This window comes from Colias eurytheme, chromosome 19 (genome assembly GCF_061535395.1).
Source record: "Colias eurytheme isolate Ceu_HAF_F1 chromosome 19, ilColEury1 Martin Lab GWU primary, whole genome shotgun sequence".
NCBI lineage: Eukaryota > Metazoa > Arthropoda > Insecta > Lepidoptera > Pieridae > Colias > Colias eurytheme.
In genome coordinates this window covers 3,546,460-3,568,636 of record NC_142998.1, presented here as the reverse complement: position 1 = coordinate 3,568,636, position 22,177 = coordinate 3,546,460, and the positions used below count along the sequence as shown (strand labels likewise).

At 33.7% G+C, this 22,177-nt stretch overlaps 1 protein-coding gene and 2 non-coding genes across 3 annotated transcripts; 1 reads left to right on the top strand and 2 right to left on the bottom strand.

The window, feature by feature from the left end:
- Positions 1-6,637: 6,637 nt before the first annotated feature.
- Positions 6,638-21,960, bottom strand: LOC149900096 (uncharacterized). The gene is made up of 3 exons (XM_090113137.1): positions 21,876-21,960; positions 19,363-19,463; positions 6,638-7,929 (listed from the first exon to the last, which is right to left on the bottom strand). The coding sequence occupies exons 2-3, from the start codon at positions 19,447-19,449 to the stop codon at positions 6,760-6,762; spliced, it is 1,257 nt and encodes a 418-aa protein (XP_089969263.1). The 5' UTR covers positions 19,450-19,463; positions 21,876-21,960; the 3' UTR covers positions 6,638-6,759.
- LOC149900098 (5S ribosomal RNA) lies at positions 8,045-8,163 on the bottom strand. Its single transcript, XR_016457860.1, has one exon. It is a non-coding gene; the product is annotated as a 5S ribosomal RNA (ribosomal RNA).
- On the top strand, positions 17,747-17,865 carry LOC149900097 (5S ribosomal RNA). The gene has a single exon (XR_016457859.1). It is a non-coding gene; the product is annotated as a 5S ribosomal RNA (ribosomal RNA).
- Positions 21,961-22,177: the final 217 nt, after the last annotated feature.

Below are 22,177 nucleotides of genomic sequence, written 5' to 3'. Positions count from 1 at the left end.
ATTTTTTACGTTCTGGTTAAAAACCGAAAAATCATACTTTGAATTCGGGCAGCAACACAGAAATAAGAGAAAAGAGAGGTTGATAAGTATGGCATGCATAGTATTGACGCATCACACCCAGGGGAGTTAAGTTTTACGTCTGTCTTACATCAGCACCACCTGACAACTTTTCTAACTCGCTGATTGCAGAGTAATCAAGAACAGAGAGTTTTTTTCATCATTTTCCAATTTCCATTTTCTATGAGCTTCTCATTTCTGTGAACACTGAACATGGCGTTATCGCAACATATTCATGTCACAAAATTGTATAGGTACTCTTTTACGTACTTACGTATGTATAAAAATTTATTCAAATATGTGAAGCAGTTATGTGGATAGGCAAAAAATTGTGAAAGTCACAATATATTTTCTTATTTGAATTTAAATATTCACAGGAAAAATTTCTCATTGAGGAAGAATTTCCGAAAGTATCTACCACTAACTTACTACTTCAATGAATAAAAAACAAAACCTATAACTTATTTATTAATTGTGCTCTATCAACCAAATAGTTGTCATTTTTCTATCAACATTTCACACTAAACATTGTCTCTATAGTATGAGTACTCTATAGTTTAGTTTAGTACGTGTTCAAGACGATTCCGCGGTCACGGAAACTTCTACCGGAGCACCTGATTTATATTTTTGCTGGCAATGTTGAATTATAGTAAGACCCGGCTAGATATATTGACAATATGTAACAAGAGCGTCGCAGTATGTTAAACACCTTTGAATATAGTCGGTTTATACGATCATGAATTTTATTGTCACATGAAAGTTAAGTTATATCGTATACAATATAACTAGATATATAAGACTTAAGATATCGAGAGACTCCTCATTTGGTTAAAATAAATCAGCCTGCACTATTTTCTATCTAAAATTATTTATAGGTCAGTATATAATTATGTAGGAATTTTACTTACTATTCCTACTACTAATACACAATATGTTTGACAGTTAACATTTAACTAAATCGCTGTAATTAAAAAAAATAACAATTTATAATGAACAAGTGTAAATAATATAGTGTGAAAAGGTTTTGAAACAAATCTACCATAATTCCTTGGACTTCCAACACCAGACTAAAACTTTTTCAATAACAATATTAAATACGAGTTACCATTGTTTATTTGGCATCAGCTGTGATGTCGCGATAGCTGATAAACGCGGTTCGCGACAAAGAGCACGCCGCCATTAACCGATATGACAAGCCTATAAAGTAAGCGAGCCGTGGGACCGGACCGGTGTACGGTGGAAGGTACTCTACTTATTTCACTAAAATTATAGGTGAAATGTCTTGTTACAAATCCATTCCCTACCGTTACATGTTCGTATGTCAACTAATTTGTACCTACGTTGAAGACATCCTTCGTAAAGATTACATGAAATGTTAGAAAGATGTTGCAGTTTATTAACAGACTGAAAATTTCTAACTCTATGTCTGCCGTTTACGTCATTCCTTCCCATCCTTCAAACTTCAAAGCATTCTTCAGAACGCCCAAAACACCCTTCCTAACTTTTTTAACCCATATTCCTTAAGTAGAGCATCCTTCCCCGGCACCTCACACCATACACACATTACGGGCGATCACTGCGCATTATATCCTCTCCTTGCAGTTCGTGTCGATGAGGCCACTAACAATAAATATTATGCGCCACTCATAACATATCAATTGTCTTTTATAGCTCGTACGAGTATTATTTATGCTCGATATTATCTTGTCAAGTTCGACGCGAACTGAAAGACTGTTTAAATTTAGTTCGGTTTGCTTTTTATTGGGGCGTTAAGTTTGAACTGGGCTTCAGTCCTGTGTCTTGGATTTTGTTTGCTTTGGCATTTCATCAAGAATGAGAAAACATTTAAGAAAAAATCTTATATTGACATAAGAAAGCTTGAAAGCATCAATGAAACGATGGTCCCTAACAACATCGACGACCCTTATAGTTAAAATTTATATTTGATTAAGAACCCTATAGAGATAATTTTCTGGATTAAATGTCATATTTATCTAAACATGTACCTAAAACAACTTGCAATCATTTTTTTAACCACTCAAAACATAATGTGATCATGTTATTCATTTCACTTGCAATAGAGCCTGTAAAATATTATAGTACATATTTCCATATTCTCTACTTAGTTATTATACAAGTCATAAATAATCGCATATTTTTTAGGATAATCGGATGTGTCACCAGCTAATGTCACCATAAATTATAAGCAGTTATGTCCGCGACAATGTTTCCAACGCGCTTCTGAGAAACACAACTTTAGGCAGTTTATAACATAACAGTTTTACGCTTTTTCTTCAGATTTATCGCTAAAATATCATCAATAAACAAGTTTTTTTTTACTTTGTTATAAATTATTTTGAGATAAATCGTACTATTTATAAAACCTCCCTGTTATAAACTGTAATAAGTACATACCTTATTGACAAAACTACGGCGGATGTAGTTTGCAGATTACTGTATCTCTGGTAACTTTATATAGAGAAAATCTACAATTTTCCCAGATTATTGGACATATACAAATTATTAATATTTGCTCCTATTAGTAGGAAATAACCTAACGTATGAAAAAACTATACAAAAGACCCATCGCTATATAGAGTATAGAAACTATAAAGTATAGAAGTTTCACAATTTCTCGCAAAAAAATCCTTAGCAAGCATCTCTCGTATCTCATACATACTGAAGTCACTCATTTTACTTTATGTGACATTTTATTAGATACTTTATAAGGCATCTGCTTCGACAAAGGTGTTATTCGCTTTCTAAGAAGAATTTTGTCGTCAAGACGGTTTATTATAATAAATACATGCTGTTGGAATTTACGGCGCCATTCCTGAAATTCTTATAAGAAGTGATTGATTTTTAATCTGTTCTGGCGACAATGTTCAACGGTTTTTTATGACTCATGTTTTCAATGAATAAAAAATTTTGCTAATTCCGATATATTTATGTTTTTTTTGTTATGAATTTACTTGTTATAATGTCTATTCTTACACATCAAAATAAATATAAGATACCTACTCCTACTAATATTAAATAGACGAAAGTTTGTGAGAATGTAACTGCATCTATAAATTTCAAAGAAAATAAGAAATTCTTTAAATGTAAACAGACGTAGAGCTTTCTTTCGTTGTTCTTAGCACAGTTCTTAGGGCGTTCGAAAAGATTCTATGCGCAATGTTCTAATACTGAATAACAATGAATACAAGTTTTCGTTTACACTAAAAGCTCACGAATGAATGCCTTAGCTCTATATTCGTTTTATGTAAATGCACTGTTTCTGTTACATAGAATGCTTTTGGTGACTCTTGATATTGATCAAGAGCCACCAACCTCCCAAACAACTAAACCATTGATTTTCTAAACCCTACCTATTATTTACGATTACGGTTAATCTCCTGGAGTATCCATTTCGAAATTAATTTAGTTGGGACAATATGCATAAATATTAACATTGTCCGGGATGATGTGAAGTTTAATGAATAACTAATGTAACGGTTAGTACTGTGGCCGGGGTAAAATTATCAATTTCTCGAATCCCGGGACCTTTGACCCCGCTCTATGACTGTTTAAACTTAGCTACCCACTGAACTTTGGTAGGGCTGCCAATTGAATGTTTTAATTAGTGAAATAGTGTAGATATAGACTGTAAATATATGTTTGAAGAAAAAATTGTATTATGTTTAATATGTAAGTTTACATATTTATAAATGGATACATCAAAGTATGTTATATAATATCATGTTAAATACTCAGTGTTCATATAACAAACGTTTGCAGTTTATAATCAGAAAGGTGTTCTATAAAATATGTTCTTTTTTCAATATTTATCACCATCCAAATCTTATAGAATCGTTTGAAATTTAATATCCATTATGAAAGAATAATGTAAAAAAAAAGATCAATAAATTACCAGAAGAAGTAATACGTATCACAATATTGCTGTTTCGGTAATTGAATATATCTCACGAGTGACAACCCTAGTGGCACCCCTTTCGGGACTCATATCTGTAACAACAAAGAGGCAATTCGCCAAATTGTTATTGACATGTTAATAGTTTTAATGTCGTATGTCGCACTGCGGGTATCGCATGACAAATAACTTGATAGCTTATGGGTGTTGCTAATTAACTTAGCCTTAATACCTACATAAGATATAAATATTATGTATAGTTTAGTAAGTTTCTATTTAAGTAATATGGTTACTAGCCGTACCCGCCGCGGATTATTAAATCTTGAAATTCCGTCTCTTATGTTTTATTAACAGGTACCAACAACTTATTTAGAATAGCTGCTAAAAATACACCTATTTTAAAAACTTAAATAATGATCTACACAGAGAGCCATCCCACACGCAAGTAAACTCTTTCTTTCTTGTAGAGCGAAGAGAAACTTTTAAATAAGTTAGTAGCTATACCAATTACTAAGTTTAGAGCATTTTAGATAAAATTATGAAACAATTTTACTATATGTTATAAAGAAAAAGTATAATAAATGCAACTAATTGTGAAATTTAATCATACGCTCGTACCCTATTTTATCATTAAGTGTTAAATATTTATTTAAGGGACTATTATTTTTACAATAACAGATACCACGACGTAACCCTTTATCAAATAACCTTCCCAATTAACTAAACAGTTTTGGCCAGTATTAGATTTGGAGTTAACGTACCGTTAGCATATAAAGCACCTTACTAATACTGTTCTATAAAACTCTACGGTCTCTACGTGTAATAAATACGCAAAATATAATGAATAATTCTAATATTATAGGCTGTGTTGTCTTCCAATATGAAAAAACACGACCATTTATACATGAAGATTAGGTACTTACCTACTTATAAAATTCTACGATATCCTTCCTAAAAACTATGAGTACCTACATAGAGACTGAATTAAAAGAAATCCACCTCAAACACACAATTCTGCCATTGTTAAAATTAAAATATGAGATAGTACCTGTCCAAATGAAACAATACCAATTCTAGAATCTAAGAATTCGTTTATCAATCATCGTTTCTATCTGTACCGTCTAGCTAGTAAGACGGTCGCGTAATGAATTTAGCCCCAAGACACAGCCTCTGTTTGCTAAATTATGTAATGCGGTACTTGCCCGCGGGTACTTCTGTCAACCCTTTCGTGTAGAGTATGATTTTATTATGAGGAGATATCTAGCCAATTATTCATTATGATAATCCTGTCTGCGATAGTTCTAATATTTGGATAATGTTTCAAGACGGACGGATTGTAGAATTGCAGTTTTTCAGCTACCTATTTTAATTTGTTGGTTTGTAATAGATAATAATTCGATGATAAGAAAATATGATTAATTATTTATCAGTTACAGATTTCGTTGCATCTATCTATCCTATAATGGTACTAGTTAACTACTCGAAAATTAAAAAAAAATCAAAAATTGTTGTGAGCATGATATAGGTATTAGGTACCCTAATGTTGAAGTGAACTACTTAATTATCATTTGATAATTTGAAGAATTTCAGTAGATACATCGTCACATCCTCCTTCTTGTTTTGAATAAATTGCAATTGAAATATTTTGCAAGTTACAAATACATTTAAATAAAACACCAAATGAATTTGATTACACACATTAGATGCATGTATAAAAATGGCCTCACGCGTTTTACTCAGTATACTCATTCGTACATAAAGCTTAATTACAGAATAAGTATTTATTCTTTCAATAACATCAGTGCAGCACTTAAAACTAACAGACAAACATTAATATAATCCCCCACTAGACCCCAAGACTTGTCTAATTGCATGTAATTTATCGCGGTCGCATTAATCCGGGAACGCTTCTGGCCCTAACGTTTAAAAAGCAGAAAAAAACACCAAATCTATTCCTTTGATTACAAGCTGTCATGTCGTAGGATTTTTTCTAAGCCAGCTATTGTAATTAGTCAAGTTGGTTTTGAAGACGCTTTGCGGGCTTATTCTGAGAGCTTTCGGTGTCTGTGATTTAGAATGAACTAGTTCTTTGCTATTTTAATAAAATATAGAAATTAATAATTTAAATTATTAATGTCATTGAAATAGCAAGATAATTGAATAGTTTTAGGCACGAAATAGCTGATATATAAATTAGTAGTTTTTTTTTTAATACATACCTTTTAATACAGAAAATCAAGTCATATTTTTCCAATAAATTATCAGAAAATGTCGCCTTTTGGTGTTATGTTTCATAGTTTTCGGACATCAAAATTATTCTTGGTACATAATAAATTATACAGGATTTCCCTCGAGCGCAACCAGAATAAGCCCCCATATTCAAGTGTTGAACATTCATTTTGTTAAATGCGCAACGTAATTGGCCCCCACCTCGCGATGTTGCCAGCCACAAAATTTATTGCTTAATTACCTCAAGAAAACGCGTCGCTGCTCGTACATCCCGACAGATGTTTTTTATTCGCCCGGAAAAACAAAACGGTCCAAGAATGACATTAATTAATTCTTAATGAAATTCATCTTCACCCTCCCGTATTTTAATTTAAACGCTCGATTTATTACTTGTACAATTTGTCGCGAACTCTTCTCTCGGAATAATTAAAACAACCATTCCTTATTACATTTATTTGGGATAAATTATTTGTAGCCAGCTGTTAACTGGGCTTAAATTGACAACGATTAGTACAGTAAAATAAAATGATTCCGATCTAATCCGTGTTATTGTTGTGTAGTTAATATTTTCTCTGATACGAATCCTCTCTTGCTCCATGGAATAAGGGATCGTCAAATCTAAGGTAGCTGTTGTCTGACCTCATTGAATCCTTGAAGGCTTTGTGAGTAAGTTGATCATTATAGGAGTCACCAGTATCATGGTATTGATGGCTGTTAATATTATTTCTATTTGCATTTATGCTAGAGTTCACTTTATATTTATCTTCCTTTTGTGGTAAAACAGGAGTGGGAGTGACCTTTTCGTCAACTTTTTTATCTTTAGTCGCTGTACCCGCTCCCGCTAAATCCCTGTAACCAAATCTGCGATCGTCCTTTCTCAGCGGCGCGTAGGGATATCTATTTCTGAATCTGTAGTCGTATCGACCGGTCCTCGCGTTGTAATCGTCGTCGAAACGTCTGTACGGGTCTACGGAATACCGGTATCTCAGATCGACGCTCGGCGGAGTGCGAACCACTTCAGGTAAATGCGCATAATAAATTATCCTTTTAGGTTTTCTTGGTATGTAATTGTCATACGTGTCGTCGTATCTATCGGCCCGCGGGCTGTACCCTGAATAATACGGCTTTCTATCGTATAAATCATAGTACGGGTCTCGCCTGTATAAATCGTCAGAAGCGTAATATCGATCATTGTAATATGGCCGCCTGTTGTCTTCCGGGTAATAAACGGCCTGCCTGGGATACACCGGCTTGTACTGGGCGCTGTCTTCGTCCGGCCGGACGAACTCGGTCCTTAAATTATCGATGCGTGTTGCTCTTTGAATGGACTCTTTATCATTTCTTGATTCGGAAGCTTCTAACGCTTTATTTTGTGTAACGAAGTTGACGCGGGGCATGCGAGAGCTGATGACGTCACCGGATGGTTTGGGCGGGGTGAGGACGTCTCTTTGAACGTCATTTTGGTTTGGAAATGGAAGCTTGACCCAATTCTCGTTAGATGCTCTTGCGCCTCGTCCTGTTGGCTTGTCTGTGATGGTTTCTGTTGTCTGGTAGAACAACGGTTCTGGCGAATTATTGGTGATGGATATCTTGGTGGTAGGATCTTCTGGCGGTGAAGGACCCGGCAGCCACGGTTGTTGATTTACATCTCTTCTGCTCTCAGCGCGGATGTTGTAGTATTTTTCCTCCTCAATAACATCTCGGCGCTCTCTGACTGTATCTTCATTGATCTGAAATTAATAATTTTTACACGTTCAAAGGTATATTTATCTCAGTTTTATATAATGGTAGACAGGATTAAAAAATAAATTAAGTGAAAAAAAGTAATATAATAAAGCAGCAATAAGCCAACATCACGCGGTGTTCCCAGGCGGTCACCCATCCAAGTACTGACCGCGCCCGACGTTGCTTAACTTCGGTGATCGGACGAGAACCGGTGTATTCAACGTGGTATGGACGTTGGCGACAGATTCATCAAAATAACAGTTCTGGATTCTCAATTTAAACAAAAAATATGTATAATTAGGACTTTAACTGCCGCTGTATAATTAGCGGCTTGCTTAGCACCAAGATTTTATTGTGAACAGTTTTAGTTTAAGGTTGATGTTCCGACCGTCCCTCCATACATTTTTGATTACCTCTAAACACTTAACACAGACACTATTTCTTTAAAACTAATCATTTTATCACTTCTCTATAATGAAATGTGTGCGCGTTCGACCTTTTTAATCAATAATTTACAATATTTACTTAGAAAAACAACAGTAAAATACCGGAAAAATTTGACACTTCTACAGTAGTGTGCGTGACTTTTGCCAAGCGAAACACGACATAAAGCACGACATCTAGCGCATAGACTATATACTTATTACAGATCTAGCGCGTCAATGTCTAAACGAAAGGCGATGTTTAGACATTGACGCGCTAGATGTCGTGCATTCGCGTTCGTTATCTTATGCATAATGAGCATAATTCTAATAAATCAAAGTTCTGTGTAAAAATTGAGTAATTTCATTTCCAATCGTTCAAAGAAAATAACAATAAAATAAAATAAAACTAATGACCTTAGAAACTATGTTTTTTTTTATTTATTACTCATTATTGTTCGTCCGTCGTAGGTCTGTAAACTGTATTGTACACTGAAGGTAAATGGTACTGTAGGTACTTTAGTTCGGCGTCGTCGCTCGTCGGCTTGATATAAAATTACATTCTTGATTTCATTGACACGCGCTATGATTTGCGCGCGGAATTTCTTGTGTTGTGAATTTATTTTTGTATGCTATGCATTTTAATTGATTCAAATTGCAATGTTTCTCTAGTATGCATTTGAGACTATATTGTAAATTGTAATAATTGATCGTGGGTATAGTAATTAATTATTCTAATAACGCAATTAGTAATATATGTATTTTCGGTGGGATTCAAAACAAAAAATTGGCCCGTGATTTTTATGAAATTTCACCACATTGCAAATCACATCAATCATAGTTCATACACATGTATGACGAAAGTGATTAGTATTGTGGCTAACATTGACTCATCAGTTCATCACTGAAACCAGTGATAAATCAGTACCTATATCATATTGTGTTTGAATATTTTTAAACAATGATATAAGTATACAATTATTATAAATCGGTAAACTATCAAAGTAATCACAAACTTGCAAACATTGGTAAAATGTCCAGTAGTTTATGAGCCTATTCATTACAATCAAACAAACAAACAAAGTTTTCCTCTTTATAATATTAGTGTATTCATAGTGTTTGTCACACTATGAATACGATCACGAATGCAAATTCGGGGATTTTCTAATTATTGCTAAATAATAATTGAATTCTTTTTGAAATACTCTATAATTTTTAGTGTATAAATAGACATTTATAATGTGGTGCTCATTTTTTTTGTACTGCTAACGCTATTGTAGGTACCTATTTTCGTTGTTTTATTTCAAGTGAACACGGCCATACAATTTTGTCACGAGCCGCCTATGATTGTAGGTACTTTTGTTAGGCTCCTTCGTCGTCCGCGTCGGCTCGAAAGTTCTTGATTTCATTGTCACGCGCTATGATTTGCGCGCGGATTTTCTTGTGTTGTGAATTTATTTTTGTATTATTATTATTTTTTATTTATTTTTTTATTTTATTGATTCAAATAAAATATTTCACTAGTATGCATTTGAGACTATATTGTATTATGTATAATTTATCGTAGGTATAGTTATTCTTATAACGCAGTTATATTTTCGGTGGGACAATTTGACCCGTGATTTTTCTGAAATATCACCACGTTGCAAATCACATCAATCATACACACGTATGACGAAAGTATAGTGGCTATAATTGACTCATCAGTTCATCACTGAAACCAGTGATAAATCAGTACATATATCATATTTTATTGTGTTTGAATATTTTTTAAACAACGATATATACAATATTATTATAAATCGGTAAACTACCAAAGTACTTCCGAATTTTCAGACAGACAAACAAGTAGTTTGAACACGCAGTTTTCTTATACTAGTAGCAAAAATCAAAACCATAATATTATGTTTCCCTACTATATTTTACTAAAAGTCGAGTGCGTCGAAATCGTAAATAATAATATGTTTTTCACCTTCCTGGTTATTTTCCCATAGTAAATAGTGTTTTAGGTTTGTTGTTGTAGGTAGGAATAATAATAATTATTCTTACATGTTGGTTATGAAATGTATATTGAAATAATTTACTTTTACAAATCATTAGTGATATAAGTTTTGAGTGAAAATGCTTGGATCAGCATAATATTATATGGTACTTCAAATACATGTTTTGATAAAAAAAACAATAGTGTAATAAAATAAAACTGCGTTTTATTGTAATCAATGTTGACAATTTTAAATTCCAAAATTATTGATCAATAAAATAGTTTACACCAACAAATATAACTTTTATTTTTATAACAATCGTTCATAATATAAACCGTAGCAGGTGGCGTTTTGAAGTTCTGTCTACTCATACAGAAAAATGGAAAACTTGTTTTTTTTGTAAACAATTTATTACTCATGTTGTTTGGCAACTCGAAGCGTGGTCGTCCGTCGTAGGTACTTTTGTTCGGCGTCGCGTCGTCGTCCGCGTCGGCTTGATATAAAACATTCTTGATTTCATTGACACGCGCTATGATTTGCGCGCGGAATTTCTTGTGTTGTGAATTTATTTTTGTATGCTATGCATTTTAATTGAATCAAATTGCAATATTTCTCTAGTATGCATTTGAGACTATATTGTAATAATTGATCGTGGGTAGGTATAGTAATTAATTATTCTAATAACGCAATTATATTTTCGGTGGGATTCAAAACAAAAAATTGGCCCGTGATTTTTATGAAATTTCACCACATTGCAAATTATATATTATACAATTACAATTACAATTATTATAAATCGGTAAACTATCAAAGTAATTACAAACTTGCAAAATATGCTTTTCCGAATTTTCAGACAGACACACAATTTTATTAGTTTGTTTTAGCAAAGTAGGTACCTATACCTATACGCTTACGTCGCGCGTCGCGTCGTCGAAAACGGTGTGCCCAGAAACAAACATACCTAATTCAGTTACAATCCTTTTTTTGTTCCGTAATTTATTGTATTTATTCTAATACGATTTTTTTTATTCGTCGGCCAGTTCTACTAGGTATAAAAAGATAAAATTGAAATATAATTATTGTAGCGACAGCCATATTATGTTACTATGTTTTCGTAAATATGTTTTTCACCTTCCTGGTTATTTTCACATAATCTTATCTTATATATAAAAATGAATCGCAAAATGTGTTGGTAAGCGCATAACTCGAGAACGGCTGAACCGATTTCGATCATTCTTTTTTTATTATATTCCTTGAAGTACGAGGATGGTTTTTATGTAGAGAAAACGTAAATATTATGTACCACGGGCGAAGCCGGGGCGGACCGCTAGTCTTATATATAAAAATGAATCGCAAAATGTGTTGGTAAGCGCATAACTCGAGAACGGCTGAACCGATTTCGATATTTCTTTTTTTATTATATTCCTTGAAGTACGAGGATGGTTATTATGTAGAGAAAACGTAAACATGTACCACGGGCGAAGCCGGGGCGGACCGCTAGTATATATATATAAATGAATCGCAAAATGTGTTGGTAAGCGCATAACTCGAGAACGGCTGAACCGATTTCGATAATTCTTTTTTTATTATATTCCTTGAAGTACGAGGATGGTTCTTATGTAGAGAAAACGTAAACATGTACCACGGGCGAAGCCGGGGCGGACCGCTAGTCTTCTTATATATAAAAATGAATCGCAAAATGTGTTGGTAAGCGCATAACTCGAGAACGGCTGAACCGATTTCGATAATTCTTTTTTTATTATATCCCTTGAAGTACGAGGATGGTTCTTATAGCTAGAGAGCTAGTTAGTTTAGTTTTAGTGCAGTGGCAGTGTAAATGTTGTTGTTGAGGTTATGTAAATTTAACACTTTAGTTAACTACCAAGATATAAAGAAATGAGGATAGGACACAATAACTATTGGTTGAGGTATTTATAAACTCATAATATACTTTAAAAAAAATCACGTTTTAATAAATTTCTAGAATTAAATTAGAACAGCTGATTCAAAATAGCCTAAAAAATCTTAATAATAATAATTACGCTTCACAGCAAGAAGAAATGTACCATATGTACCCGCACAAAGTCGATATTGTGTTGCCTACCGTTCGACTCAATGGCTAGGGTTGTAACTACCTTTAATAATTATTACCAAACTAATAAACCGAGTGATGCGAAATAACCATAATTCTTTTAGAGTTTGATAAAATGATCAGGCAGGTATTTTCTTTAATCCTCTGAATTCTCGGTTACTAAATTGTATCGTTGAAATTATTCTTAATCGCGTAAATTTAATAAATAATCATATGGAAAACACTTTTCATTTGTTTTTTTACTTTCACGCCCAACATACAATAATTACGTTGTTTCGGTATTTTGACGAGAAAACGCAGGAAACATCCGTTGTATCATTTTAGATAGATTGTATATTTTGTATCTGTAGAATTGAAATCAAAGCTATGTATATGTTGTCTCCATTCTTTTCTTATCGGATTGTTGATCCCAATGCGAATGCGTCACTTAAATTTTATAAAAGACAATTAAGAACATCAAAAATAAAGTGATACGTAAATATTTCACAGTGCAATATATTATGTAATTAATAATAATTATATATTTATGAAAAAATAATTACATCAGATTTAATAATAGCAATTGTTTTGAATGTACATAATATGAATAAATGATTACATCATAATAGTAATAATCACAATTGTTTTATTTCCCATTTGTTGCAACCCTAGCATATTTTCATGTAGCAGCAGAAGTACCTACACTGGCGGCGCGGCGGCATCGTGCGACATCAAAGGCATTGCCTTACTAGGTAAGTTTATAATGACTCATTTCTTTTATTATATAATTTACGTTTTACTTTTACAGAATCCGATTCAATGGATTATGAAGACGAGTCACACAACGCCATACGATAGTGATGATGAATGAACATTTCAATAAATGCATGCGTGTTTTTTTATGTTGTTTTGTAATTGTTAATTGTTTCTTAAATAAAGAAATAAACTAAATATTTAAATGATGATTTGTTATTTGCAACACAACTTTATATTTGAGATTCTTTACAAATGTATATTTAGTTTTGTATCATCAAATTTATAAATTTTATTCCATAGTTTTCAAAATTAAATGTAAATGACCATAAAAACATTAATTAAGTAAATCATTGATGTAAGGTCAGGGAACGTAATACATATATACATCTGACCATGTAGAAGCTAAGTCTTGTTGACTGCTGAAGTCTGTAAAGTTTTGTTGTCTGCTGAAGACCCTAATAAATAAAATATATGAATGGCAGATCTGGTCAAATACTTTCAAAATTGTATTTTTTTCAGCACTTTCATAAGTGTCTGCCAGAATGTTATCCGCGTGATAATGGTCTGCCATTGTTATTTTCCGATAGTAATAATAATCTATTTTCAAATATCAAAATGGCAGACGTGGTCAAATGGTGCATGCATGCATAAGAAGATAAAGGAACTTATTACACCTAAAAACCAAGGACGTAACCAAATGGCTATTCTTAAAAGTGATGGCAAATACACCACTTGCATCAATGACCTACTGACTACTTGGGAACTCTATGTAAAAGAACTCTTTCGCGATAGACGACCTGATCCTGGGGACTTCAATTGTTATGATATGGGTCCATCAATTACAAAAGGCGAAATCTGCAATGTTATCTCGAAGGCAAAAACCGGGAAAGCCGTGGGACCAGATGAAGTACCAATCGAACTTATAAAGGAAATTGAGGAATGTAATTTAGATTACATTACAAACCTCTTTAACGCTATCTATGATTCAGGTACAATCCCATCAGATTGGCTCAAATCAACATTCGTAGCAATTCCCAAAGTAAAGAATCCCAAGAAATGTAGCGAGTACCGAACTATCTCACTTATGAGCCATGTTTTGAAATTATTCTTAAAAGTCATTCACAATAGGATATACTCGAAATGTGAAGCGACGCTTTCAAACACCCAATTCGGTTTCAGAAGCGGTCTTGGGACTAGAGATGCTCTTTTTGGCTATCAAGTGTTGATACAGAGGTGCTGGGATATGAACAAGGATGTATTTGTTTGTTTTATCGATTACGAAAAGGCCTTTGATAAGGTACAGCACGTTAAGCTAATGGAGGTGCTCGAGAAAATTGGTCTAGACTATAAGGATTGCCGTTTTATAAGAAATCTGTACTGGAACCAATGTGCAAACGTAAGAATAAATGGAAAATTATCTTCACACATAGAGATTCAGCGAGGTGTACGTCAAGGTTGCATTTTATCTCCCTTGTTGTTTAACTTATATGCCGATTCTATATTCTCAGAGGCTTTAGACAACAACCCGCATGGCATCACACTTAATGGGAAACTGCTCAACAACATGAGATATGCAGACGATACGATACTAATCGCGGAGTCAGTCAGTGGCCTACAAGATCTGGTCAATTCAGTAGCTTCCGTGAGTGCTGACTATGGTATTAACATAAATGCAAAAAAGACTAAGTATATGACAATTAGCCGAACACCAGAGCTTTACACACAACCTTTATATCTCAATAGTCTAGTTCTTGAACGTGTTTCCAAATTTCGATATTTAGGCACAATGGTTGATGATAGAGGTGACCATAGCCTTGAAATTCGTTGTAGGATTGAGCAAGCACGAAGTGCCTTCACTAAGTTAAAACGAGTTCTATGCGACAGACGCCTTAACATTAAGCTTCGGACACGTATTGCACGATGCTATGTCTTTTCTGTACTCCTTTATGGTATGGAAGCTTGGACGCTGACAGAGACTATGTCCAAAAAACTGGAAGCGTTTGAGATGTGGGTGTATAGAAGGATGCTTAAAATATCTTGGACAGAACGTGTACGAAATACCACCGTGCTAGCTAGAATGCAAAAGACAACAGAGGTACTGACAACAATCAAGAAAAGAAAACTCGAATATTTCGGTCATGTGATGCGTAACAGCAAGAAGTATGAACTCCTTCAACTAATCATGCAGGGCAAAGTGGCAGGTAGAAGGAGACCTGGCCGCAGACGGATATCATGGCTCAGAAATCTTCGTCAGTGGTTTGGGAAGAGCACTAAATCATTGTTCAGAACAGCGGTTTCCAAAATTGAAATAGCCCTAATGATCGCCAACCTCCCAAAGGAGAAGGCACTTTAAGAAGAAGGTCAAATGGTTTCAAAGTTCGCCAAAAATTTCCACCTGTCTTACCTAAGCGCGCGCCCCGTCCACCACTCTGGGCTTAGTGACTCCTCATCTCATGTATAGTAGGTATAGGGGAATCAACACACAAAAATCCAGGTCTGGTCAAATACATACAGGTAGCTTTGCGCTAGCTCTCTAGCTATTACTTCTTATGGAGAGAAAACGTAAACATGTACCACGGGCGAAGCCGGGGCGGACCGCTAGTAAATAATAAAATAATAAATAGTGTATTAGATTTGTTATTGTATCTTGTATACCTACGAATAATTATTCTTACGTCTTGTTGGGAAATGTTCAAATACCTACCTATTGAAATAATTTACTGTTACAAATCATTAGTGTTATTAGTTTTGAGTGAATAGGCATGGATCAGAAATTCAGAATATAATATGCTACTAACTACTCAAATACATACATGTTTACACAACAAACACCACTGACCTCTATAACTATAAGTTATAGAGGTCAGTGACCGTCAGTGACAAACACTATGGATACCTACGCTCGCGAATGCAAATTCGGTGATTTACTAATTATTGATACCTAGTCATTGAATTCGTTTTGAAATAGCCTGTACTTTGTAATTTTTAGTGTTATAGACATTTATAAAATGTGGTGCTCATTTTTTTGTAATAAATCATCCCGAACGCTATTGTATTTTCGTTGTTTTATTTCAAGTGAACACCTATACAATTTTGTCACGAGCCGCCTCAGCTCTGGCCTCTGGGTGAAATAAACAAGTCAAATGATTTTTGTTCTAATTGTATTTTGGTAGTAGTTTGTTTAGAATTTACATTACCATTGTTTAATTTTTATTTTGTATTTGCAGTAAAATAAAAAGATGAAAAACTTCATTAGGTATATTGTACGACACCTCACTCTGAATCGCGCTAGCGAAATTTTTTCGTTACAGAGCACATATACAACTTTCGGACAATCTTCATTGAGGCCGGCCGGCAAATCGAGTATGTCGAGAAACTTCACTTATTCGATGGAGGTATTCTACCTTCCTTCCTCCACAGTTGTGGGACCCCGACGTGCATTGAACACGCAGCTTTCTGATACTAGTAGCTAAAATCAAAACCACAGATATGTCTGTGATCAAAACCATAATAATATTTTTACCTATTATTTTACTAAAAGTAGAGTGCATCGAAATCGTAAATATGTTTTTCACCTTCCTGGTTTTTTTTCCATAGTAAATAGTGTTTTTGATTTGTTGTTGTATGAATAATTATTCTTAATTGTTGGTTATGAAATGTATTTTGAAATAATTTACTTTTACAAATCATTAGTGATATTAGTTTTGAGTGAAAATGCTTGGATCAGCATAATATCATATTTGCTACTTCAAATACATGTTTTGATAAAAAAAAAACAATAGTGTAATGTAGGTAATAAAATAAAACTGCGTTTTATTGTAGGTAATCAATTTTGACATTATTTATTTCCCAAAATTACAATAAAATAGTTTACGCCAACAAATATAACTTTTATTTTTATAACAATCCTACTTCCTACTAATGCGAAAGTTCATACATGTTTCAAAAGAAAAACTTTTACTTTTACTATTATTTCAATTTATCCGGTTTAATTAAGACTTAATATTGATACATATGATCATTATAAATACAAATAGGAATTAACAATATAACGAATACGTGGCACAACTAAAATTTTACCGATACCACCCGTGGTCATTCTCCTTTGTGGGTCATTTGTAACAGGATGGCGGTTCTACAGCGAAAAAAGAAAAATGATGGTCAGAACGCTGATACCGGATACCTTAAGATACTGTAATATAAAATATTACTAGATTAGATAAAATATTATAGGTAGTATCTTCACCGTGTGTGACGCGCTTTACATTCACGCCATCTAGAGTTAAATCTTTATCATTTTTGTATACGTCTGTGTGTGTAAACGACCCTGTATGCAATGACAGATGTTAAAACGCATAATTTTACCGAATTGGGTGGATTTTAAGGCAATGATATAACATATTTCAATAAAATATAATATTCAGTAACCGCCATGACTATTCCTAGGTTTGATGACTATTCCAATTACGCAAAAACTCAAATAAACTAGAAATGTAGAATTCAGCGCCATCTAGCGGGATATTGGCTGGGAACAGATCGTTGCAATCACCTTAAATCAAAGATAAACTACTGTTTTTTTAATGCATCTATTGCCAACGTCCATACCACGTTGAATACACCGGTTCTCGTCCGATCACCGAAGTTAAGCAACGTCGGGCGCGGTCAGTACTTGGATGGGTGACCGCCTGGGAACACCGCGTGATGTTGGCTTTTTGTTGCTATGTTTTTGTTTTTCATTTTATATAGAAAATATACTAAGTACTTTATTTATTTTTTCATATTATAGGTATGAATAATGAATATGCACAACTTGCTTGATCCCGCCTCTTCTTATAGTGGTATCTGCTTAGAAATAGTATAAATCGACACTATAACCCCCTATAGTCTATACTCTATACCATAATTCATACAAATTAAAATTATCGAAAATTCATAGCTACATCCATAGGGTAATTCCGGGGTAGATGGCCATACAGGAGAGATGGCCTATTGAAATATTTCAGGGATTCGTTCACTAGGGGTCACTATTTAGCACTAAGTTCGATGCGCGTCGTGCGTGAGGGCAAAGGTACGGCAAAAAATTAATCGAAAAACAAAGAAAAAGTAAGTAAATCCTTTGTTTTTTGATTCGAATGTCTTGAATATTTTTTAGATGTCAACTTTCAGTCAAACTTTCTGACGAAATCTGACGAAAGTTGACGAAAGTCAACTTTCGTCAGATTTCACAACTGTGGTGTTAGTTACTTAAAATAATGGTGATATTTAAAATTATTGTAAAGTATACGAACAGTGCTACGTTATAACCTCAAAATTATTTGTTTCATGTCATTACTTGTTTTAGTTTTTGATGTGGCCATTTCTCCCGGAATATAAGGACAGATGGCCAATTCTAGTCGGTATATGATGGCCATAATTACATAATATAAAAATTATGTTTTGTAAAAATAATTGATTTATTTTTATATTTATTTTAGATGCCTAATAAATAAGAGAGAGGCAGTGGCTGTGAGAGGTCGGAAGAATTGGTAAAAGCAGCTAATAATGATGTAATGATAGCTTATCCGTACGCGAGGCAGGGCTCCAGTACCAAATACCAAAAAAACATTAGAATGAAAAATAAAAACAAAAAGAGCGTGTGTGCCGAGCACACGTGTCAGAAGTGAAAGTTCTTTGACAAAATTCAAAGATAACAAAATCGTCGCCTTACTCTATGACGTGACGGTATTGTCTTGACGTGACCTTTAATTTTAATCTCAACGCGCTTTAAGAGGTTTCACTCCAAAAATAATGTCAAGAAAGCACCAATGGGACCTAATTCATTTGGAGAAGACTTAAAAGACTTAAAATTAAAAAAATTGGACTAAAAAGTAATCGTAAGCCTACAATTGAGTTATGGCCATCTTAACTCTAGTGCCATGGCCATCACACCCGGACACATCGGGAGAGATGGCCAATTGTGTTTTTTAAAAAACTTAAATAAATAAGGTGTTCTCATTAGAAATTGTTACTTTTATTTTTAGAATATCATAGTTTAATCTTTAAAGTTTAATAAAAAATAAATACAATTATAAAAACAAAAGTATTTCATTTCTGACAGAGCTTAGAAAAAACTATGGCCAACTACCCCGGACTTACCCTACTTACATTCTTGTTATTACAAAAATTCGCGCTATTATAATTAATTTATAAAAATTAAATAATGTTTACCGGGTCCACAGTGTGATCAGCTTGCTGTATATCAAACGACAGCACGACATGCAATATCACTGATGCCAACAATATCGTTCTCTTCATTTTGTCGCACAAAACTGAAAATAAAAGAAAACATGTTAAAATTTTTAAAACATGTGGAGACGTGCTTTGCGAAGTTAAAAATTACGAGGTACTTCTCATTTCTAGGCATAATTTCTACGCAGATGCATATTTTGAAATTTCTAAATAATTTTATATCGGCCAACAAGCAAACGAAATTTTCCTCTTTGTAATGTAAGCATAGAAGTGTATAAAACATTTGATATTAATTGTGAACTTCGCTAAATTTTGAAGACACCTTTATACTAATTATAAATAACCATATTCTGACGATTCACCAATATTTTTCGTAGTTCTAATTTATATGCACTAAAAATATTTAAATGAGTAAAAAAATTCATGTCGTAAAATAGAAATGAGGGACGGATGTGTTGAAATAAAACGGAAGCGTGGACACGTTCCGTTGACCATGAAGTCTGTCTAAATTATTTTATTTGCACAAATCAAACCAACTAGTGACCTTTGGTTGTTGTTTGTATTGTTATAGAAACTGTAGTTAGTTACTGTGGTATGATTTATCACTCATAATTAATTAGTGTAGGGAATAAAAATGCTAAGTAAAAATGACGACTTACTAATACCACAGACTAATATTAATATACTACGTATACAACTAATACCTATGAATTCATTCGATGTAAATGCTTTTATCAATGTAAACCAACTTACAACGTTTAAAATAAAATTAAAAACTCTATTTTGATTCTAGCTGATAAGATCAGAGTTATTTTGTGTGAAAGCTCAACAAAATTTTACGAAAATTTTACCTATCACATGTTTTACAAAACACTTATTAAAGATTTATTGAAAACGTAATTATTACTAGCTCGTTATTATCGTTTAAACAAGCACACGAACATCTTATACCTATATAAAAATGAATCGCAAAATGTGTTGGTAAGCGCATAACTCGAGAACGGCTGAACCGATTTCGATAATTCTTTTTAAAGTGAAACTTTTATTACATCGTCTCAAACTTTTTGGTCTGTGTAGCGCATGTCGCGACTCGCGTGTATCGCGTGTATACCTACTCGGCAGCCGACCGTCACGCGACATGCGCTACACAAAGCAGTGTTCGGAACCGTTCGAACAGTTTCACTTTTACCGTGGTTTCATAAAATATTCCTTGAAGTACGAGGATGGTTCTTATGTAGAGAAAACGTAAACATGTACCACGGGCGAAGCCGGGGCGGACCGCTAGTTAGTTAATATGTATAAATAGCAGCAAGCAATATCTTAATAACCAGCCATGCTGACTTTATGCAAATCCCTGACTGCTACTGGATAACTGCAGATAATAAATAACAGTATCAGCTATAACCAAATACCCGAATCAATTTTCCCACACTCCCAATATCCCATAGAAGTAACTAGTTACGCCCCATATCGCCTGAACTACTATCAGTTCATTCATGAAATCTATTCACAAATCACAACCGTTATCGTTAAAATCCATTGTTAAAACTAGACGAAGGCGATTGACCCAGTTCATAGACCTATTGAAAGTTTATTTATCTGCACTCAATGCAAATGACTAATATTGATATCAATTGATAACTATTGCCCAATTTTATTGTTGTTTTTAGACACATCTATTCCCTGTCTCTGTCTCTTCAAGCCTAAACCACTGAACCGATTTGAATGAATATTGCAATTTGAGAGAGGACATTGGATAGGTTTTACCCCGGAAATAACATCGGAACGGGAACTATGTGGGATTTCCTTTAACTACGCGGACGACGCCGCGGGCGGAAAACTCGTAGATAATAATTAATTGATAAAACAAATGATCTAATTGCAATTAATAAGTGGTAGGACAGGTAAATTTAATTTCTTTTCAACCGCGACTATTTTAAAATCTCTGTGTTGCGTATCTGATTTTTATTCCTTAGTGACTTTATGTATTACAAACATTGAGATATTATTACTACGTATGGAGAAGACACATGATCTCTACAAATACTAACTTCTTTATAATCTCAACAATAAGAACTTTGATGCTTTGAAAACGTAGAAGTTATAGAAAATATAAATTTCAAATAAGTGGAACCAGTAACTTACTTACAATAACATAGTATTTGGTATTTTCATAAAATTTTCCTTTTGTATTATTAATGCCTGTCTAGTTTTTGTTTGTCTTCACCAGTTCCACTTATTCATCTATTTATTATGTGTCGAAGGGATTTATCAATTTAAAATTTCAAAACTAACGTGTTTATTTTAACTAGGTACGTTTTACTGAAATTACTGAAGTTAAACTGTCACGAATATCTGAACCATGGCATATCTATGAACACATTGATAGGCATATTTTAGATATTTTTTGATAATTAACTGGAAATGTCTGAAATATCCCTATTAGTGAAAATAACAAAAACTAAATATAATTATAACAAAATTAGGCTTACCAGCACATAATCCAGAGTCAGGCAGCTCGCAGGGCCTGCACAGCAATGTGGTAAGCGAGTGGTCGAGCGGTGGACGACCATCGGTCACGCATCATGAGCGTTTTGTTCACAAACAATATGGGTTTGGCTCCATTATTCGGTTATATTTTTGGTATTTTTAATTTGGAATAGTATTTTTTTAGGTAGGTCTATAGAAGAGTGATAATGAAAATAAAATCATTTATAAAGTGTGAGAGTGTAAGAGGGGAGTGCTAGGAGAAGAAAAAAATGTGAAAACTGAGAATTAGTGAAAAAACTTCCCA

Excerpts from the sequence above, each read along its gene's own strand:
- LOC149900096 (XM_090113137.1), bottom strand. The coding sequence starts at position 19,449 with ATGAAGAGAACGATATTGTTGGCATCAGTGATATTGCATGTCGTGCTG. Across the intron at positions 7,930-19,362 it reads CTGATCACACTGTGGACCCG|ATCAATGAAGATACAGTCAG; the intron begins GTAAACATTATT and ends TATTAATTTCAG.